General features: G+C 38.2%; 1 protein-coding gene across 1 annotated transcript in view; it reads left to right on the forward strand.

Moving 5' to 3' along the window:
• Positions 1-22590, forward strand: part of RAD51B (RAD51 paralog B) — a 720584-nt gene that overhangs the window by 7426 nt on the left and 690568 nt on the right. The window contains 4 exon segments of the mRNA XM_089906275.1: positions 2684-2799; positions 6483-6562; positions 6565-6584; positions 6902-7018. Coding sequence (XP_089762401.1) covers positions 2684-2799; positions 6483-6562; positions 6565-6584; positions 6902-7018 — 333 coding nt within the window.

A 22590-nucleotide genomic window follows, 5' to 3' on the forward strand; every position in this document is an offset into this window, starting at 1 on the left:
TTTCACAATGTTGATTCTTCCAATCCAAGAACATGGTATATCTCTCCATCTGTTGGTATCATCTTTCATTTCTTTCATCAGTTTCTTATAGTTCTCTGCATACAGGTCTTTTGTCTCGTTAGGTAAGTTTATTCCTAGGTATTTTATTCTTTTTGTTGCAATGGTGAATGGGAGTGTTTCCTTAATTTCTCTTTCAGATTTTTCATCATTAGTGTATAGGAATGCAAGAGATTTCTGTGCATTAATTTTGTATCCTGCTACTTTACCAAATTCATTGATTAACTCTTGTAGTTTTCTGGTGGCATCTTTAGGATTCTCTATGTATAGTGTCATGTTGTCTGCAAACAGTGACAGCTTTACTTCTTCTTTTCCGATTTGGATTTACTTCTTCTTTTCCGATTTGGATTCCTTTTTTTTTCTTTTTTCTTTTTTTTTTTTGCGGTGTGCAGGCCTCTCACTGTTGTGGCCTCTCCTGTTGCGGAGCATAGGCTCCAGATGCGCAGGCTCAGCGGCCATGGCTCATGGGCCTAGCCGCTCCGCGGCATGTGGGATCTTCCTGGACCGGGGCATGAACCCGTGGCCCCCTGCATCGGCAGGCGGACTCTCAACCACTGCGCCACCAGGGAAGCCCTGGATTCCTTTGATTTCTTTTTCTTCTCTGATTGCTGTGGCTAAAACTTCCAAAACTATGTTGAATAATAGTGATGAGAGTGGACAACCTTGTCTTGTTCCTGATCTTAGTGGAAATGGTTTCAGTTTTTCACCATTGAGGACTATGTTGGCTGTGTGTTTGTCATATATGGCCTTTATTATGTTGAGGTAAGTTCCCTCTATGCCTACTTTCTGGAGAGTTTTTATCATAAATGGGTGTTGAATTTTGTGGAAAGCTTTTTCTGCATCTATTGAGATGATCATTTGGTTTTTCTCCTTCAATTTGTTAATATGGTGTATCACATTGATTGATTTGTGTATACTGAAGAATCCTTACATTCCTGGGATAAACCCCACTTGATCATGGTATATGATCCTTTTATTTTTTTTATTTTTTAAATTTATTTATGGCTGTGTTGGGTCTTTGTTTCTGTGCGAGGGCTTTCTCTAGTTATGGCAAGCGGGGGCCAGTCTTCATCACGGTGCGTGGGCCTCTCACTATCGCTGCCTCTCTTGTTCTCTGCGGAGCACAGGCTCCAGATGCGCAGGCTCAGTAATTGTGGCTCATGGGCCCAGTTGCTCTGCAGCATGTGGGATCCTCCCAGACCAGGGCTCGAACCCCTGTCCCCTGCATTGGCAGGCAGATTCTCAACCACTGCGCCACCAGGGAAGCCCTATGATCCTTTTAATGTGCTGTTGGATTCTGTTTGCTAGTATTTTGTTGAGGATTTTTGCATCTATGTTCATTAGTGATATTGGCCTATAGTTTTCTTTCTTTGTGACATCTTTGTCTGGTTTTGATATCAGGGTGATTGTGGCCTCGTAGAATGAGTTTGGGAGTGTTCTTACCTCTGCTATATTTTGGAAGAGTTTGAGAAGGATAGCTGTTAGCTCTTCTCTAAATGTTTGATAGAATTCGCCTGTGAAGGTGTCTGGTCCTGAGGTTTTATTTGTTGGAAGATTCTTAATCACAGTCTCAGTTTCAGTGCTTGTGATTGGTCTGTTTATATTTTCTATTTCTTCCTGGTTTAGCCTCAGAAGGTTGTGCTTTTCTAAGAATTTGTCCATTTCTTCCAGGTTGTCCATTTTATTGGCATATAGTTGCTTGTAGTAATCTCTCATGATCCTTTGTATTTCTACAGTGTCAGTTGTTACTTTTCCTTTTTCATTTCTAATTTCTATTGATTTGAGTCTTCTCCCTCTTTTTTCTTGATGAGTCTGGCTAATCAATTTTGTTTATCTTCTCAAAGAACCAGCTTTTAGTTTTATTGATCTTTGCTATTGTTTCCTTCATTTCTTTTTCATTTATTTCTGATCTGATCTTTATGACTTCTTTCCTTCTGCTATCTTTGGGGTTTTTTTGTTCTTCTTTCTCTAATTGCTTTAGGTGTAAGGTTAGGTTGTTTATTTGAGATTTTTCTTCTTTCTTGAGGTAGGATTGTATTGCTATAAACTTCCCTCTTAGAACTTCTTTTGCTGCAACCCATAGGTTTTGGGTCATCGTGTTTTCATTGTCATTTGAAGAAACTCATTTCAGCCTGACTCTTTCTGGTCATCTGTTTGTGCCCAGACTCTTTCAGGCACAAGGGCAGCGCCAACATACACCTGAGTTGGATTCTGCTGCTATGTGTTGTTACTTGGTGTGTCCTCTGGTATATGCCAAGGTGGATAATTAGAGGATAAGATTATATCATCATATCTTTTAGTTAAGGGCTATTTAGGGGGAAAATGCTATAAGAAACATATAAATCTTTGATCGACAATAAATTTTTTTTTAAATACTTATGGATTTATTTGGCTGTGCCGGTTCTTAGTTGTGGCATGTGGGATCTAGTTCCCTGACCAGGGATTGAACACAGGCCCCCTGCATTGGGAGCGTGGAGTCTTAACCACTGGACCACCAGCGAAGTCCCTGATCTACGATAAATTCTGCTTTTATTTACACATGGATAGTGTCAATTGAAAGTTTCCTTTTAATTCCAGTATCTTTGTTGCACATATATATTTTAAATATTTTCTTTATGTTTTTTAGGACTTTCTATGTCTTACCCCACTGGAGCTTATGAAGATGACTGGCCTTAGTTATCAAGGTGTCCATGAACTTTTGTGTGTGGTCAGCAGGGCCTGTGCCCCACGGATGCAAACGGTGTGTATATATTTTAGAATTATGATTTGATTTTTATTTTGAAACGATTCTGTATCTCGTTTAAAATCTTTCGGGTGATGAGGCAAAAGCAAAAATAGAGATGAGCACCTCAAAAATCTTTCGGGCGATGAGATGAGCACCTCAAAAATCCCAACCCTCACAGTACAGAGTTAGTCCTCTAATGAGAATATATGCAAGAAATTTATGTAGTTTATAAGCTCCTAATTATAGGGAGGCAGTTCCTAATTATGGGAATGAGAGGGTAATATGATTTTCTTTTCTCTGTAGCTGGTACTGATATTTCAAAAGGTCATCTTTCTCTTTGGTTTGTTTGGGGAGGATTTGTGAACCTCATGGTTAAAGCATAATATACTGTTAATTTTAGAATGCTCCTGTCTTTGTAATACTAACTTTTATCATCATTACTTACTGTGCATCATAAAGTACACCTGTTGGACTTATACTCTCTTACTGATTGAATGAATAGTACTTGAAAACTTATCCTCACACCTGAGAAGAGTTAAAGTGTTTTGTAATAAGCCCTCATCAAGTTGTACTATTATTTCATACTTTCTGTCTCATGACTTTAGCTTTTCAAAATGTAGGTTTAGTGCATGGTAGAAAATATCTTGTTTTCCCAGAATAAGAGTTGCCTAAAAGTCTGTCCAGCGTTTTGCAAATGTATTTGTTTATGTGGGTTATAAATTACTTACCTTACTATCTTATATTGAAATTTGGTAACCACCAAGCAATAAAGTAGGGTCTAACTCTGTGAAGGAGGAAGGAAGGAATATTTGTGTCATTTGAAACTTTGAAAACAATGAACAAATTGAGTATTTTCTTTTGTTCAGATTTAGCTCATTATCTAAGGAAAATACTTTAAAGGCAAAATAGTCAGAAGGAGAATTAGAATGGGAGTTAGAGATGGGCAGTAGTCTTAGCTTTGTCGTTGATGTCGTGTCTTTGAACAGCTCATTTTGTTTTATGGGAGAAGTTAGAGAGTTAAAATAGTATCTTATGATTCTGTGACGAGGTTCAAGTTAACTTGTCGCTATTTTGAAGGTTGTAAATCACCAAGAGAACATTTTGGTTTGACATCTGTCATTCTATTTGGTCAATATCTATGGCATATTCCTAGTTAGATAATTAAGTAGGAGATTGTGGGTAGGAAATTCACCTTTAGTCTCCACTTCCATCACCACTTTCAGCTGCAATGTCACTACAATTCCAAATGCCAGTTCAAAGAGCCATCTTTCTTCTTCGTTGTACATTACTCTTGTAAAATTCTTTAGATTTGAATCCTGTCTTAAATATTGGCTTAGCCTTACTTCATTCCCTCACAAAGCTTTTTTTGTTAATTTATTTATTCAATAATTTATTCCGTCAACCAATATTTATCGAGTGCCAGCCATGGATCTGTCAGGTACTGGGGATATTATAGTGAAGATGACTGATAAAGTTCCTGCCCTCATGTAGCTTACAGTCTAGTGGGAACAGTCAGACAGTAAACAAATAATTATACAAATGATTAGTTAATTGTAGTAATGACGAGTCCTATCAAAGAAAAGTACAAAGAGCTTAGAAACTGAATAACAGGGACATTATTTAGTTTAGGGGTCCTTAAGAAGGGCTCCCTCAAGGAAGCGATACTTCAGCTCAAACCTGAAGGATGAATAGGAGAGAGATGGACAACGGAGTTGGGAAGGGAGGGAGCAGGGAAGAGTTTGCAGGCACTGTGACTGGGAAATGCAAAGCCCCTGAGAAGAGCAGGAGAATGGTGCTTGTATGGTAAGAAAGTCAGGCCAGTGTGAATGAACGTAGTGGCAAGGAAGAGAGTGTCAAGAGATGGAAGTTGGAGAAGCAAGCAGGGGTTAGGTCACTGGGGCCTGCAGACCATGTTAAGGATTTTGGACTTTATTCTGAAAGCAATGACACGTCATCAAAGGGAGTAATCTAATACGTGTTTTTAAAAACTCAGTCTTTAAACATAGACAAGTGATTGAAAAGGAACAAGAAAATATTTGTGAAGACTAGTTAGGTATCTATGACTGTATTACAGACAGATTGTGACATGGACTATTAGTGTGGTACTGATGCCGATGGTATAATGTCAGTTATCATGAGAGATACTTAGGAGGTAGAATGAATAGGATTCGGAGATGATTCGGCTGTGGGTGGTGGTGAGGTACAGGAAAGTGTCAGAGATGATTCCTTGATTTTGCTTTGAAAGATTGGGTGGTACCATTTCCTGAGATGAGGAATATTGGAAGAGGATCAGGTTTGAGGGAGGCACATCGTGAATTTGTTAGTACCTGTCGAATTTTTGGTGCTTGTGAAACATTTAAATATGTGGACTTTGAGCTTGAAGTAGAGGTCTGCACTGGAAGCGTGCATTGGGGAGTCATCGGTGTGAACATGGTAGTCAAAGCCATGAAAATGGGTGAGAGATTGCCTAGAAGGTGTGTACAGTGAGAATGTAAGTGTGCCCAAGACCAAGTCCCGAATCCAGCCAACATTTCAAGATCAGATTAGACAACGATGAGTCTAAGAAGCAGCCTCCAAGGTAGAAGACAACTGGTGGTGTGTCATATCATAGTGTCCCTCTTTGTCTCGCTTATGTACACACTATTATTTCTGAAGTCTTGTTCTGTTAGTTCATTTTAGTAGTTCTTTGAGTCACGAGATCTGTTATTCTAGTAATTACACTTATAGTTGCAAAGGAAGTACTTTAATGTTAATAGATTGGGTTGCCTTTACATGTCTGTAAAGTGTCCCCATGCCCACCTATGTTGCCTGATAGATTGTAGGCAATATTTAGGTATTTCTAAATCAGATGAAAGGCACACACCTTTTACTGTAGCTTTATTCTATTTTATTTTATGTGCCTGAATGTAGCCTTTAAAAAACTCTGTGGCAATCCATGGTTTAACTGATCTAAGAACTCAATAGGTGAGATTAGACAAGAGTGGGCACATTTATGGCTCATACGTATTAATATACTGGTCTTCCTACGTCCTCATAGGAGCAGAAGAGCCTTGGATTTGAGACCTAGACGTATTCAATTGTAAACTTTAGGTGGGTAGAGACTAGGTCTGTTTGGGTTACCACTCTATTCCCAGAGCTTATCATAGTATATGACATGCAGTCGGCAATTAATTCATATTTTTTGAATGAATGAAGGAATGAAAGATTTCAGTTCTGTGGCTTGACTTCAGTTTTGGGCAACTTAATATAACAGTAGTAATTTTTAATGTTCGAGATTGCAGAGAGGCAAGTGTTCTTACACATTGTAATCATGTTAACCACATCTGCAAAGACCCTTTTTCCAAATAAGGTAATATTCACAGGTTCCAAGGATTTGATGTGGCTGCCTTTTGGAAGGCCATTTCTTAGTCTACCCCATCCACCTTCAAGCTGTTCTTCGCAAAGCAACCTCGGTTTGAAATGGTAGCTTGGCCGTGTCACTCCCTGTTGCTCTCAGCCTACACGCCACACTTCAGCAACGCTCTTCCTGATTAGGCCCCTGCTTATTCCTCCAGCCTCATTGCTTGCCACACCACGACCTCGCACCTTCTTTCTGACGTTCTAAATGAACTCTTTTTGTTTTTTGTAGTTTTTGTGAGTTTCCATTTCCTTTCTTGCTTGCTTCTTGACCTTTCTTCGTACATTCTTGTCTCTTTGCCAGGAACATGCACATTCCCTTTGCCTGTCTAACAGTCATTTCAGGTTTTAGCTCAGACATCCAGATCTCCCTTGAAGCCTTCCTATATCACAAAATCCAGATCGGGTATACTCTCTCCAGGTCTCCACTTGCCCTATCACAGTATCTCTTATTTAAGTGTATGGTAATTGCTTAGTTTCTAGTCCTAATTTCATAGTCCCTAGTTGGCTATAAGTACTGTGGGGCAGGGGCTCTGTCTTTTATATCACAGCCCCCAGATCTAGCACAGTCCCCGGCACAGAGTAAATAGTTGTTGAATAAATAAATAGTAGAAGAAAAAAAAGGGGATTGGGGTTCCAACTGCTAGAATTTGAGTTTGGATTTGACTTATGTTTTTGAATAAATATTGAGGTTGAAAATAACTTAATCTCTTCTTTGTTCAGGCTTATGAGATAAAGACACAGAGGTCTGCTGCTCCATCACCAGCATTTTTATCTACAACCCTCTCTGCTTTAGATGAAGCCCTGCATGGTGGTGTAGCTTGTGGATCCCTCACAGAGGTAAAAAAGAAACTTTCCAAGCCTTCTTCCATTGACTTAGAACCTTCAGAGCCAGGGGAAAAAGGTTAATTAAAAACATAAATTATTTTGGGAATATTCATCTAAATTATAAGTACCTCAAGGGCATGGTTCTCCACTCAGTCCCTAGTACAATACTAGTACAGTACATCAAAAGGAAGATGGTCCCAAAAAATCCCTGCTGACTGACTGAAATCTGCTTGGGTTGCTGTTTCTTTGAATTAGAAAGTGATGAATATTATGAAATAATATGAAACAATTTGGGGGAATTAGAAAAGGATCACTACTTAGTGTATTAGGAAGGAAAATTTGAAATTTTATTAACATGTGGGCAAATTATAGTATTAAACTGAAGTGAGCTATTTTCACTTCCTGTTAAAGATAAAATTTTGTTCTAGGAAGTAATAGGTTGTTGTATTAGTTATATACTGTTGCATAACAAATTACCCCCAAACTAAGTGGCTTAAACAACAATAAACATTGATTTCCGTTTCTTTGGGAGTGGCTTAGCTCAGTGATACTGGCGAAGGATGCGAGGGGGCAGGTTGGTGCTGGTTGTTGGCGGAGGTCACGATTCCTCCCCAGAGGGCTCTCCACAGGTTGCTTGAGTCTCCTCGTGACACAATGTCTGACTCCCTCAGGCAAGATGGAAATGGCTATTCCTTTGATGATTTAGCTTTGGAAGTTATACACCATCACTTCTGCCACTTTCTCTTCTTTAGAATCGGGTAATTAAGTCCAGCCCACATTCAAGGAAAGGGAAATTAGACTCTACCTTTTGAAAGAAGTGTCAAGAATTTGAGGATATTTTAAAACCACAACAGTTCTTTTCCTTGAAAACTGCATTCATGTGCTTACTGGTCCTCATGTGGTGACTCCATAGACTATGTTTACCAGTACACTCCTGAGGGACTTCTTGCCTGAGAGTTCTAGGGGAATAGATGCTTGAAACAAACTTTTAACAAGAGTAGACGCTTATATTCTGATAGGCATAAATTTAACTGTAGATATTTTCCCTTGAAAATAGGGGACCTGTTTTAGGTAGTATACATTATTTTATTTCCGGTCTTCCAAGAAAGATATTTTTTTTTATAAAGTTTTTTTTTTTTTAATTTTTATTTATTTTCTGTTTGGCTGTATTGGGTCTTCGTTGCTGCGCGTGGGCTTTTCTCTGGTTGTGGCAAGTGGGAGCTACTTTTCTTTGCGGTGCACGGGCTTCTCATTGTGGTGGCTTCTCTTGTTGCGGAGCACGGGCTCTAGGCACGCGGACTTCAGTAGTTGTGGCACACGGGCTCAGTAGTTGTGGGTCGCGGACTGAGCAGTTGTGGCTCGTGGGCTCTGGAGTGCAGGCGCAGTAGTTGTGGCACATGGGCTTAGTTGCTTTGCGGCATATGGGATCTTCCCGGACCAGGGCTCGAACCTGTGTCCCCTGAATTGGCAGGCAGATTCTTAACTACTGCACCACCAGGGAAGCCCACCAAGAAAGATTTTAAAATATGTGCGTGCTATGCCTAGTAGATGCCTATTGGATAGTAGGTAAATGAATGAAAGAGTGAATTAACCTTTAATAGAAATTAGAATGTGCTGTTGCAGGGCACTGCCACCAGATGGTGCCAGAATCCTATCTTACATAATCTTTTTGTGATGTAATTGGACCTTTGTTGAAATAGGTTTATTTAAAAAAAAAGAGAGAGGCTTTATAGTAATTGTGATCCACAGTTATAAACTTACTTATTTAAATAGCAAAACTTCAGGAAGATTAACCAACAAATACTTTTTTATTTTTTAAGTTTTGGAATAGTTTCAATACTTTTTCATGTAGCTTTTATCAATTCTTTCTGAATCCAAGAGATAGTTACAAGCCATTAGATGTTTTCTCATCATCTGATTGGCTGACATGGAATATAAATACCCTGATTGCTTATTAGAGGCAAGTTCTCTACTTTCTGTTTCAGCTCCAGGTAGCCTCTGCAGTCTTTTTGGGATTTTTCAGCTGAGTACAGGGAGTATTTGTTGACCTTGTATTAAAAACAAAAATTTAATATCTATCTTATGTATACAAGATTAAATACATCCTGCATGTGTAAGTTATGAACATTTATGAGCCTGTGACCCAATATAAAACGCAGAACAGTACCAAAATCATTGAAACCAACTGTGGGCTCCTCCCTGATCCCATCTTTGGCCTTCTGTTGGGAGGTAACTTCCATCCTGAATTTCCACCATTGCTATCTTTTTTTTTTTTAATTGAAGTATAGTTGATTTACAATATTATATTGGTGTCAGGTGTACAGCATAGTGATTCTACCATTGCTGTACTTTTTTTCCCCAGTGGTTACCAATACCTATAGTTTTCCTTTATCACCCATATACATAGGAAATGTAGCATTTTATTTAGTTTTGATTATTTTTGAGCTCTATTACACAATATATTGGTGATTAAATCATATCATATCTCTTCTATGAATTGATTTTTCCACTTAATATTATTTTCTAAGATTTATCCATGTTGCAAGTAGCAAGAGTATAATTCACTTTCACTGCTGTGTCATACTCCATTTTGAAAATATAGCCACAGTTTATTTATCCCTTCTCCTGCGAGTGAACATTTGGGTTGTTTCCAAATATTAGCAGTTTGCTAACAAGTCCTGTGAAAACTGTTGTACATGTCTCCTGGATCACATGTACAGGTGTTTCTCTAGGGCACAGGTTGGCAAACTACTGTCCAGTGATCAAATCTGGACAGCTGCCTGTTTTTTATAAATAAAGTTTTATTGTAACACAACTATGTTCATTGGTTTACATTTTGTCTGTGGCAGTTTTTGAGATACAAGGCAGAGTTGCGTTAGTTGTGACAGAGACCTCGTGGTTTGCAAAGCCAAAAATATTTACTAGCTGGCTCCTGCCTAGGGGATCTACCTTGGAGTGATTTGCTGGTTATTATAGAGTATGCACATAGGTAACATTGCAGAATCAGGACAAATTGTTTTCCAGAGTGGTTGTGCCTGTTTACATTCCTATGAGCAATGTGCACGAATACCTCTTGCTCCATGTCTTCTTGCCTTGGTATTATCTGACTTCTCAGTTTCTGCCCATCTTTGTGATCTTAGTTTTCATTTTCCTGATTACTAATGAGCTGGAATATCTTTTTATAAATCATTCGGCTATTTAAAAAAATTATTTTATTTTTTTATACAGCAGGTTCTTATTAGTCATCCATTTTATACACATCAGTGTATACATGTCAATCCCAGTCTCTCAATTCATCACACCACGATCCCCACCCCCCGCCACTTTCTCCCCTTGGTATCCATACGTTTGTTCTCTACATCTGTGTCTCTATTTCTGCCCTGCAAACCAGTTCATCTGTACCATTTTTCTAGGTTCCATATATATGTGTTAATATACGATATTTGTTTTTCTCCTTCTGACTTACTTCACTCTGTATGACAGTCTCTAGATCCATCCACGTCTCTACAAATGACCCAGTTTCGTTCCTTTTTATGGCTGAGTAATATTCCATTGTATATATGTACCACATCTTCTTTACCCATTCGTCTGTTGACGGGCATTTAGGGTGCTTCCATGAACTGGCTATTGTAAATAGTGCTGCAATGAACATTGGGGTGCATGTGTCTTTTTGAATTATGGTTTTCTCTGGGTATATGCCCAGTCATGGGATCGCTGGGTCATATGGTAATTCTATATTTAGTTTTTTAGGGAACCTCCATACTGTTCTCCATAGTGGCTGTATCAACATACATTCCCACGAACAGTGTAAGAGGGTTCCCTTTTTTCCACACCCTCTCCAGGATTTGTTGTTTGTAGATTTTCTGATGATGCACATTTTAACTGGTGTGAGGTGATAAATCATTGCAGTTTTGATTTGCATTTCTCTAATAATTAGTGATGTTGAGTAGCTTTTCATGTGCTTCTTGGCCATCTGTGTGTCTTCTTTGGAGAAATGTCTAGGTCTTCTGCCCATTTTTGGATTGGGTTGTTTGTTTTTTTAATATTGAGCTGCATGAGCTGTTTATATATTTTGGAGATTAATCCTTTGTCCATTGATTAGTTTGCAAATATTTTCTCCCATTCTGAGGGCTGTCTTTTTGTCTTCTTTGTAGTTTCCTTTGCTTTGCAAAAGCTTTGAAGTTTTATTAGGTCCCGTTTATTTTTGTTTTTATTTCCATTACTCTAGGCCATGGATCAAAAAAGATCTTGCTGTGATTTATGTCAAAGAGTGTTCTTCTTATGTTTTCCTCTAAGAGTTTTATAGTGTCCAGTCTTACATTTAGGTCTTTAATCCATTTTGAGTTTTATTTTTGTGTATGGTGTTAAGGAGTGTTCTAATTTCATTCTTTTACATGTAGCTGTCCAGTTTTCCCAGCACCACTTATTGAAGAGACTGTCTTTTCTCCATTATATATCCTTGCCTCCTTTGTCATAGATTAGTTGACCAGAGGTGCGTAGGTTTATCTCTGGGCTATCTATCCTGTTTCATTGATCTGTATTTCTGTTTTTGCACCAGTACCATGTTGTCTTGATTTCTGTAGCTTTATAGTATGTCTGAAGTCAGGAAGTCTGATTCCTCCGGCTCTGTTTTTTACCATCAAGACTGCTTTGGCTATTTGGGGTCTTTTATGTCTCCATACAAATTTTTAGATTTTTTGTTCTAGTTCTGTAAAAAATGCCACTGGTAATTTGATAGGGATTGCATTGAATCTGTAGATTACTTTGGGTAGTACATCATTTTCACAAGTTTGATTCTTCTAATCCAACAACATGGAATATCTCTCCATCTGTTTGTGTGATCTTTGATTTCTTTCATCAGTGTCTTATAGTTTTCTGAGTACAGGTCTTTTAACTCCTTAGGTAGGTTTATTCCTAGGTATTTTATTCTTTTTGTTGCAGTGGTAAATGGGAGTGTTTCCTTAATTTCTCTTTCTGATCTTTCGTTGTTAGTGTATAGGAATGCAGGAGATTTCTGTGCATTAATTTTGTATCCTGCAACTTTACCAGATGCATTGATGAGCTCTAGTAGTTTTCTGGTGGCATCTTTAGGATTCTCTAGATATAGTATCATGTCATCTGCAAGCAGTGACAGTTTTACTTCTTCTTTTCTAATTTGTATTCCTTTTATTTCTTTTTCTTCTCTGATTGCCGTGGCTAGGACTTCCAAAACCATGTTGAATAATAGTGGCGAGAGTGGACATCCTTGTCTTGTTCCTGATCTTAGAGGAAATGCTTTCAGTTTTTCACCACTGAGAATGATGTTTGCTGTGGGTTTGTCGTATATGGTCTTTATTATGTTGAGGTAGGTTCCCTCTGTGTCCACTTCCTGGAGAGTTTTTATCATAAATGGGTGTTGAATTTTGTGGAAAGTTTTTTCTGCATCTATTGAGATGACCATATCGTTTTTATTCTTCAGTTTCCTGCTACGGTGTATCACATTGATTCATTTGCATATATTGAAGAACACTTGCATCCCTGGGATAAATCCCACTTCATCATGGTGTATGATCCTACTAATGTGTTGTTAGATTCTGTTTGCTAGTATTTTGTTGAGGATTATTGCATCTATATTCATCAGTGATATTGGTCTGTAATTTTCTGTATTTGTAATATCTTTGTCTGTTTTTGGTATCAGGGTGATGGTGGTCTCATAAAATGAGTTGGGGAGTGTTCCTTCCTCTGCAATTTTTTGGAAGAGTTTGAGAAGGATGTATGTTAGCTCTTCTCTAAATGTTTGATAGAATTCACCTGTGAAGCCATCTGGTCCTGGACTTTGTTTGTTGGAAGATCTTTTAATCAGTTTCAGTTTCATTACTTATGATTGGTCTGTTCATATTTTCTATTTCTTCCTGGTTCAGGCTTGGGAGGTTATACCTTTCTAAGAATTTGTCCATATCTTCCAGGTTGTCCATTTTATGGGCATAGAGTTACTTGTAGTAGTTTCTTAGGATGCTTTGTATTTCTGCGGTGTCTTTTGTAACTTCTCCTTTTTCATTTATAATTTTATTGATTTGAGTCCTCTCCCTCTTTTTCTTTTTCTTTTTCTTTTTTTTTTTTTGTGGTACCCGGGCCTCTCACTGTTGTGGCCTCTCCCGTTGTGGAGCACAGGATCCAGACGCGCAGGCTCAGTGGCCATGGCTCACGGGCCCAGCCGCTCCACGGCATGTGGGATCTTCCCAGACCGGGGCACAAACCCGCGTCCCCTGCATCAGCAGGTGGACTCTCAACCACTGCGCCACCAGGGAAGCCCTCCCTCTTTTTCTTGATGAGTCTGGCTAATGGTTTATCAATTTTGTTTATCTTCTCAAAGAACCAGCTTTTAGTTTTATTGATGTTTGCTATTGTTTTCTTTGTTTCTATTTCAGTTATTTCTGCTCTGATCTTTATGATTTCTTTCCTTCCACTAACTTTGGGTTTTGTTTGTTCTTCTTTATCTAGTTCCTTTACGTGTAAGGTTAGATTGTTTATTTGAGATTTTCTTGCTTCTTGAGGTAAGCTTGTATTGCTATAGACTTACCACTTAGAACTGCTTTTGCTGCATCCCATAGGTTTTGGATCATCGTGTTTTTGTTTTCATTTTTCTCTAGGTATTTTTTGATTTCGTCTTTGATTTCTTCAGTGATCTCTTGGTTATTTAGTAATGTATTTTTTATCCATGTGTTTGTGTTTTTATTTTTTTTTCCCTGTAATTGCTTTCTAATCTCATAGTTTTGTGGTCGGAAAAGATGCTTGATATGATTTCCATTTTCTTAAATTTACTGAGGCTTGATTTGTGACCCAAGATGTGATCACTCCTAGAGAATGTTCCATGTGCACTTGCGATGAAAGTGTAATCTGCTGTTTTTGAATGGAATGTCCTATAAATATCAATTAAATCAAAGGCCTGAACCAAGATAGCAGAGTAGAAGGACGTGCTCTCACTCCCTCTTGTGAGAACACCAGAATCACAGGTAGCTGCTGGACAATCATCGACAGGAAGACACTGGAACTCACCAAAAAAGATACCCCACGTCCAAAGACAAAGGAGAAGCCACAATGAGACGGTAGGAGGGGTGCAGTCAGAACAAAATGAAATCCCATAATTGCTGGGTGGGCGACTCACAGACTGGAGAATAATTATACCACGGAAGTCCACCCACTGGAGTGAAGGTTCTGAGCCACACGTCAGGCTTCCCAACCTGGGGGTCTGGCAACAGGAGGAGGAATTTCTGGAGAATCACACTTTGAAGGCTAGTGGGATTTGATTGCAAGACTTGGACAGCACTGGGGGAAACAGAGACTCCACTATTGGAGAGCCCACACAAAGTAGTTTGCCCATTGGGACCCAGGGAAAGGAGCAGTGAACCCAGGGGAGACTGAACCAGACCCACCCACCTGCTAGTGTGGAGGGTTTCCTGCAGAGGCAGGAGGTGGCTGTGGCTCACCGCAGGGACAAGGACACTGGCAGCAGAAGTTCTGGGAAGCGCTCCTTGGCATGAGCCCTCCCAGAGTCTGCCATTAACCCCACCAAATAGCCCAGGTAGGCTCCAGTTTTGGTTTGCCTCAGGCCAAACAACCAACAGGTGGGAAACCCAGCCCCACCCATCAGCAGTAAAGCAGATTAAAGTTTTACTGAGCTCTGCCCAGCAGAGCAGCACCCAGCTCTACCCACCACCAGTCCCTCCCATCAGGAAACCTGCACAAGCTTCTTAAATAGCCTCATCCACCAGAGGGCAGACAACAGAAGCAAGAAGAACTACAATCCTGCAGCCTGTGGAACAAAAACCACATTCACAGAAAGATAGACAAGATGAAAAGGCAGAGGGCTATGTACCAGATGAAGGAACAAGACAAAACCCCCAGAAAAAACAACTAATAGAGTGGAGATAGACAACCTTCCAGAAAAAGGATTAAGAATAATGATAGTGAAGATGATCCAGGACCTCGGCAAAACAATGGAGGCAAAGATCAAGAAGATGTAAGACATGTTTAACAAAGACCTAGAAGAATTAAAGAACAAACAAACAGAGATGAACAAATACAATGACTGAAATGAAAAGTACACTAGAAGGAATCAATAGCAGAATAACTGAGGCAGAAGAAGGGATAAGTGACTTGGAAGACAGAATGGTGGAATTCACTGCCACAGAACAGAATAAAGAAAAAAGAATGGAAAGAAATGAAGACAGCCTAAGAGACCTCTGGGACAACATTAAACTCAACAACATTCGCATTATAGGGGTCCCAGAGGGAGAAGAGAGAGAGAAAGGACCTGAGAAAATCTTTGAAGAGATTATAGTCGAAAACTTCCCTAACATAGGGAACAAAATAGCCACCCAAGTCCAGGAAGTGCAACGAGTCCCATACAGGATAAACCCAAGGAGAAACACGCTGAGACACATAGTAATCAAATTGGCAAATAATAAAGACAAAGAAAAATTATTGAAAGCAGCAAGGGAAAAATGACAAATAATATACAAGGTAACTCCCATAAGGTTAACAGCTGATTTCTCAGCAGAAACTTGACAAGCCAGAATGGGGTGCAATGATATATTTAAAGTGATGAAAGGGAATAACATACAACCAAGATTACTCTACCTGGCAAGGATCTCATTCAGAATTGATGGAGAAATCAAGAGCTTTAAAGACAAGCAAAAGCTAAGAGAATGCAGCACCACCAAACCAGCTCTACAACAAATGCTAAAGGAACTTCTCTAAGTGGGAAACACAAGAGAAAAAAAGGACCTACAATAACATACCCAAAATAATTAAGAAAATGGTAATACGAACTTACATATCAATAATTACCTTAAACGTGAATGGATTAAATGCTCCAACCAAAGGACACAGGCTTGCTGAATGGGTACAAAAAGAAGACCCATCTATATGCTGTCTAGAAGAGACCCATTTCAGACCTAGGGACACATACAGACTGAAAGTGAGGGGATGGAAAAAGATATTCCATGCAAATGGAAATCAAAAGAAAGCTGGAGTAGCAAAACCCATATCAGATAAAATAGACTTTAAGATAAAGAATGTTACAAGAGACAAGGAAGGACACAACATAATGTTCAAGGGATCAATCCAAGAAGAAGATATAACAATTATAAATATGTATGCACCCAACGTAGGAGCACCTCAATGCATAAGGCAACTGCAAACAGCTGTAAAAGACGAAATCGACAGTAACACAATAATAGTGGGGGACATTAACACCTCACACCAATGGACAGGTCATCTAAAATGAAAATAAATAAGGAAACAGAAGCTTTAAATGACACAATAGACCAGACAGATTTAATTGATATTTATAGGACATTCCATCCAAAAACAGCAGTTACACTTTCTTCTCAAGTGCGCATGGAACATTCTTCAGGATAGGTCACATCTTGGGTCACAAATCAAGCCTCAGTAAATTTAAGAAAATTGAAATCATATCAAGCATCTTTTCTGACCACAATGCTATGAGATTAGAAATGAATTACGGGGAAATAACGTAAAAAACAAAAATACATAGAGGCTAAACACTACGTTACTAAATAACCAAGAGATCACTGAAGAAATCAAAGAGGAAATCAAAAAATACCTAGAGACAAATGGCAATGAAAACATGACAATCCCAAACATATGAGCAAGCCTACCTCAAGAAACAAGAAAAATCTCAAATAAATATTCTAACCTTACACCTAAAGGAACTAGATAAAGAAGAACAAACAAAACCCAAAGTTAGCGGAAGGAAAGAAATCATAAAGATCGGAGCAGAAATAACTGAAATAGAAACAAAGAAAACAATAGCAAAGATCAATAAAACTAAAAGCTAGTTCTTTTAGTTCAAGAAAACTAAAAGCTGCTTATCTTTTAGAAGATAAGAAAAATTGATAAACCATTAGCCAGACTCATCAAGAAAAAGAGGGAGAGGACTCAAATCAATAGAATTAGAAATGAAAAAGGAGAAGTTACAACAGACACTGCAGAAATACAAAGCATCCTAAGAGACTACTACAAGCAACTCTATGCCAATAAAATGGACAACCTGGAAGAAATGGACAAATTCTTAGAAAGGTATAACCTCTAAGACCGAACCAGGAAGAAATAGAAAATATGAACAGACCAATCACAAGTAATGAAATTGAAACTGTGATTAAAAATCTTCCAACAAACAAAAGTCCAGGACCAGATGGCTTCACAGGTGAATTGTATCAACCATTTAGAGAACAGCTAACACCCATCCTTCTCAAACGCTTCCAAAAAATTGCAGAGGAAGGAATACTCCCAAACTCATTGTATGAGGCCACAATTACCCTGATACCAAAACCAGACAAAGATACTACAAAAACAGAAAATTACAGACCAATACACTGATGAATATAGATGCAAAAATCCTCAACAAAATACTAGCAAACAGAATCCAACAACACATTAAAAGGATCATACACCATGATGAAGTGGGATTTATCCCAGGGATGCAAGGATTCTTCAGTATACACAAATCAATCAATGTGATACACCATATCAGCAAATTGAAGAATAAAAACCATATGATCATCTCAATAGACACAGCAAAAACTTTCCACAGAATTCAACACCCATTTATGATAAAAACTCTCCAGAAAGTAGGCATAGAGGGAACTTACCTCAACATAATAAAGGCCATATACGACAAACCCACAGCAAACATCATTCTTAATGGTGAATAATTGAAAGCATTTCCTCTAAGATCAGGAACAAGACAAGGATGTCCACTCTCACCACTATTATTCAACATAGTTTTGGAAGTCCTAGCCTCGGCAATCAGAGAAGAAAAAGAAAAACAAATTGGAAAAGAAGAAGTAAAACTGTCACTGTCTGCAGATGACATGATACTATACATAGAGAATCCTAAAGATGCCACCAGAAAACTACTATAGCTCATCAATGAATTTGGTAAAGTTTCAAGATACAAAATTAATGCACAGAAATCTCTTGCATTCCTATACACTAATGATGAAAAGTCTGAAAGAGAAATTAAGGAAACACTCCCATTTACCATTGCAACAAAAAGAATAAAATACCTAGGAATAAACCTACCTAGGGAGACAAAAGACCTGTATGCAGAAAACTATAAGACACTGATCAAAGAAATGAAAGATGATACCAACAGATGGAGAGAGATACCATGTTCTTGGTTGGAAAAAACAATATTGTGAAAATGGCTAGACTACTGAAAGCAATCTACAGATTCAATGCAATCACTATCAAATTACCAATGGCATTTTTTATGGAAGTAGAACAAAAAATCTTAAAATCTGTATGGAGACACAAAAGACTCCGAATAGCCAAAGTAGTCTTGAGGTAAGAAAACGGAGCTGGAGGAATCGGACTCCCTGACTTAAGACTATACTACATAGCTACAGTAATCAAGAGAATATTGTACTGTCACAAAAACAGAAACATAGATCAATGGAACAAGATAGAAAGCCCAGAGTTAAACCCACACACCTATGGTCAACTTATGTATGACAAAGGAGGCAAGAATATACAATGGAGAAAAGACAGTCTCTTCAATAAGTGGTATTGGGAAAAGTGGACAGCTACATGTAAAAGAATGAAATTAGAACACTCCCTAACACCATACACAAAAAGAAACTCAAAATGGACTAGAGACCTAAATGTAAGACCGGACACTATAAAACTCTTAGAGGAAAATATAGGAAGAACACTCTTTGGCATAAATCACAGCAAGATCTTTTTTGATCCACCTCCTAGAGTAATGGAAATAAAAACAAAAATAAACAAATGGGACTAATGAAACTAAAAAGATTTTGCACAGCAAAGGAAACCATGAACAAGACGAAAAGACAACCCTCAGAATGGGAGAAAATATTTGCAAATGAATCAACAGACAAAGGGTTAATCTCCAAAATAATATAAACAGCTCATGCAGTTTGATAGTAAAAAAACAAACAACCCAATCCAAAAATGGGCAGAAGACGTAAATAGACACTTCTCCAAAGAAGACATACAGGTGGCCAAGAAGCACATGAAAAGCTGCTCAACATCACTAATCATTAGAGAAATGCAAAACAAAACTACAATGAGGTATCACCTCACACCGTTTAGAATGGGCATCATCAGAAAATCTACAAACAACAAATGCTGGAGAGGGCGTGGAGAAAAGGGAACCCTCTTGCACTGTTGGTGGGAATGTAAACTGATACAGCCACTATGGAGAACAGTATGGAGGTTCCTTAAAAAACTAAAAATAGAATTACCATATGATCCAGCAATCCCACTACTGGTCATATACCCAGAGAAAACCACAATTCAAAAACATACATGCTCCCCAATGTTCATTGCAGCACTGTTTACAATAGCCAGGTCATGGAAGCAACCTAAATGCCCATTGACAGCCGAATGGGTAAAGAAGATGTGGTACATATATACAATGGAATATTACTCAGCCATAAAAGGAACAAAATTGGATCATTTGTAGAGACATGGATGGATCTAGAGACTGTCATACAGAGTGAAGTAAGTCAGAAAGCGAAAAACAAATATCGTATGTTAACGCATATATGTGGAACCTAGAAAAATGGTACAGATGAACTGGCTTGCAGGGCAGAAATTGAGACACAGATGTAGGGAACAAACGTATGGACACCCAGGGGGGCAAAGCAGTGTGGGGTGGTGGTGGTGGTGTGATGAATTGGGCGATTGAGATTGACATGTATACACTGATGTGTATAAACTTGATGACTAATAAGAACCTGCTGTATAAAAAAAAGTGTGATCAAATGTATTCTATGGGAAAGAAGTAAAAATAGACCATATTTATAGTCTAAATTATACAATAATTTAATGTATTTATAGATGTATTTATTATTGCAGATTGTATTTGCTTTATCAATATCTTTACTTTGGGAATCAAAAAAATAAAATAAAATCAAATCTGAAAAAAATACTTCATATTCATCAAGATTATGGTTATTAGAGGAGAGAGTGGTCATTAATAGAAGAAATCAGTGACATTCTCTTGATGTGAGTTGACTGGGTTCAGTTTGTGAAAATGTATTTAACTCTTATGATTTTTGCACTTTCTATATGTTGTATGTTATACTTTAACAAATGTTTAATAAATGAAAATGCTCCATAAAAAAAAAAGAAAATCAATTAAATCTATCTGGTCTATTGTGTCATTTAAAGATTGTGTTTCCTTATTAATTTTCTGTCTGGATGATCTGTCCATTGGTGTAAGTGAGGTGTTAAAGTCCCCCACTATTGTGTTACTGTCAATTTCCTCTTTTATAGCTGTTAGCAGTTGCCTTATGTATTGAGTTCCTTCCAATGTTGGGTGCATATATATTTATAATTGTTATATCCTCTTCTCAGATTGATCCCTTGATCATTATCTCATGTCCTTCCTTGTCTCTTGTAACATTCTTTATTTTAAAGTCTATTTTATGTGATATGAGTATTGCTATTCCTGCTTTCTTTTGATTTCCATTTGCATGGAATATCTTTTTCCATCCCCTCACTTTCAGTCTGTATGTGTCCCTAGGTCTGAAGTGGCTCTCTTGTAGACAGCTTATATATAGGTCTTGTTTTTTTGTATCCATTTAGCGAGCCTGTGTCTTTTGGTTGGAGCATTTAATCCGTTCACGTTTAAGGTAATTATCGATATATATGTTCCTATGACCATTTTCTTAATTGTTTTGTTTTTGTTTTTGTAGGTCCTTTTTTTGTCTTGTGTTTCCCACATAGAGAAGTTCCTTTAGCATTTGTTGTAGAGCTGGTTTGGTGGTGCTGAATTCTCTTAGCTTTTGCTTATCTGTAAAGCTTTTGATTTCTCCATCGAATCTGAATGAGGTCCTTGCCAGGTAGAGTAATCTTGATTGCAGTTTCTTCCCTTTCATCTCTTTAAATATATAGTGCTACTCCCTTCTGGCTTGTAGAGTTTCTGCTGAGAAATCAGCTGTTAATCTTATGGGAGTTCCTTTGTGTGTTATTTGTTGTTCCCTTTTTGCTTTTGATATTTTTTCTTTGTCTTTATTGTTTGCCAATTTGATTACTATGTGTCTAGGTGTGTTTCTCCTTGGGTTTATCCTGCCTGGGGCTCTCTGTGCTTCCTGGACTTGAGTGACTATTTCCTTTCCCATGTTAGGGAAATTTTCGACTATAATCTCTTCAAATAGTTTCTTGGGTCCTTTCTCTGTCTCTTCTCCTTCTGGGACCCCTATAATGCGAATGTTGTTGCATTTAATGTCCCAGAGGTCTCTTAGGCTGTCTTCATTTCTTTCCATTCTTTTTTCTTTATTCTGTTCTGTGGCAATGAATTCCACCATTCTGTCTCCCAGGTCGCTTATCTGTTCTTCTCCCTCCGTTATTCTGCTATTGATTCCTTCTAGTATATTTTTCATTTCAGTTATTGTATTGTTCATCTCTTGTTTGTTTGTTCTTTAATTCTTCTAGGTTTTTGGTAAACATTTCTTGCATCTTCTCAATCTTTGCCTCCATTCTTTTTTTTTTTAAATTTATTTTATTTAGTTTATTTTTTTGTCTCTGTTGGGTCTTTGTTGCTGTGTGCAGGCTTTCTCTAGTTCCTGTGAGTGGGGTCTACTCTTCGTTGAGGTGTGCAGGCTTCTCATTGCAGTGGCTTCTCTTGTTGCAGAGCACAGGCTCTAGGCACGCGGGCTTCAGTAGTTGTGGCTCGTGGGTTCCAGAGCGCAGGCTCAGTAGTTGTGGCGCATAGGCTTAGTTGCTCCGTGCCATGTGGGATCTTCCTGGACCAGGGCTCGAAGCTGAGTCCCCTGCATTGGCAGGCGGATTCTTAACCACTGTGCCAGCAGGGAAGCCCTGCCTCTGTTCTTTCTCCAGGATCTTGGATCATCTTCACTATCATTATTCTGAATTCTTTTTATGGAAGGTCACCTATCTCCTCTTCATTTAGTTGTTTTTCTGGCATTTTATCTTGTTCCTTCATCTGGTACAAAGTCCTCTGCTTTTTCATTTTGTCTGTCTTTCTATGAATGTGGTTTTCATTCCACAGGCTGCAGAATTGTAGATCTTCTTGCTTCTGCTCAAAAATAATTTTATTAAGGTACAATTTAAATACTCTAAAATTCAACCTCTGTAACTGTGTAATTTGATTATATTAGTGAATTCATAGTAAATCATCACAATCCAGGTTTGCAACATGTCCCATCATCCTAAAACATTCCCTCATGCCCGATTATAGTTAATCCTCACTCCAATCCTCAGCCCTAGGCATCCACTGATCTACCTTTTGTCTACATATTTGCCTTTTCTAAACATTTCATATAAATGGAATCAAATAATATGTCGCTTTTGTGTTTGGTGTTTTTCACCTAGAATGATGTTTTTGAAGTTCATTCATTTTGTAACATGTATTATCAGTTTGTTCTTGTTAATTGTTGAGTAGTATTAATAGTATTCCATGGTATGGCTGTAACACATTTTGTTTATCCAACTGTCAGTTGATTGGTACTTGGATTGTTTACAGTTTTTACCTATCAGGAATAATGCTATTATGAAAATTCACAAACATGTCTTTGTGTGGGCATAGG

This window comes from Delphinapterus leucas, chromosome 2, assembly GCF_059928025.1.
Source record: "Delphinapterus leucas isolate spDelLeu-1000000601 "Yukka" chromosome 2, BTC_Dleu_Yukka2, whole genome shotgun sequence".
NCBI lineage: Eukaryota > Metazoa > Chordata > Mammalia > Artiodactyla > Monodontidae > Delphinapterus > Delphinapterus leucas.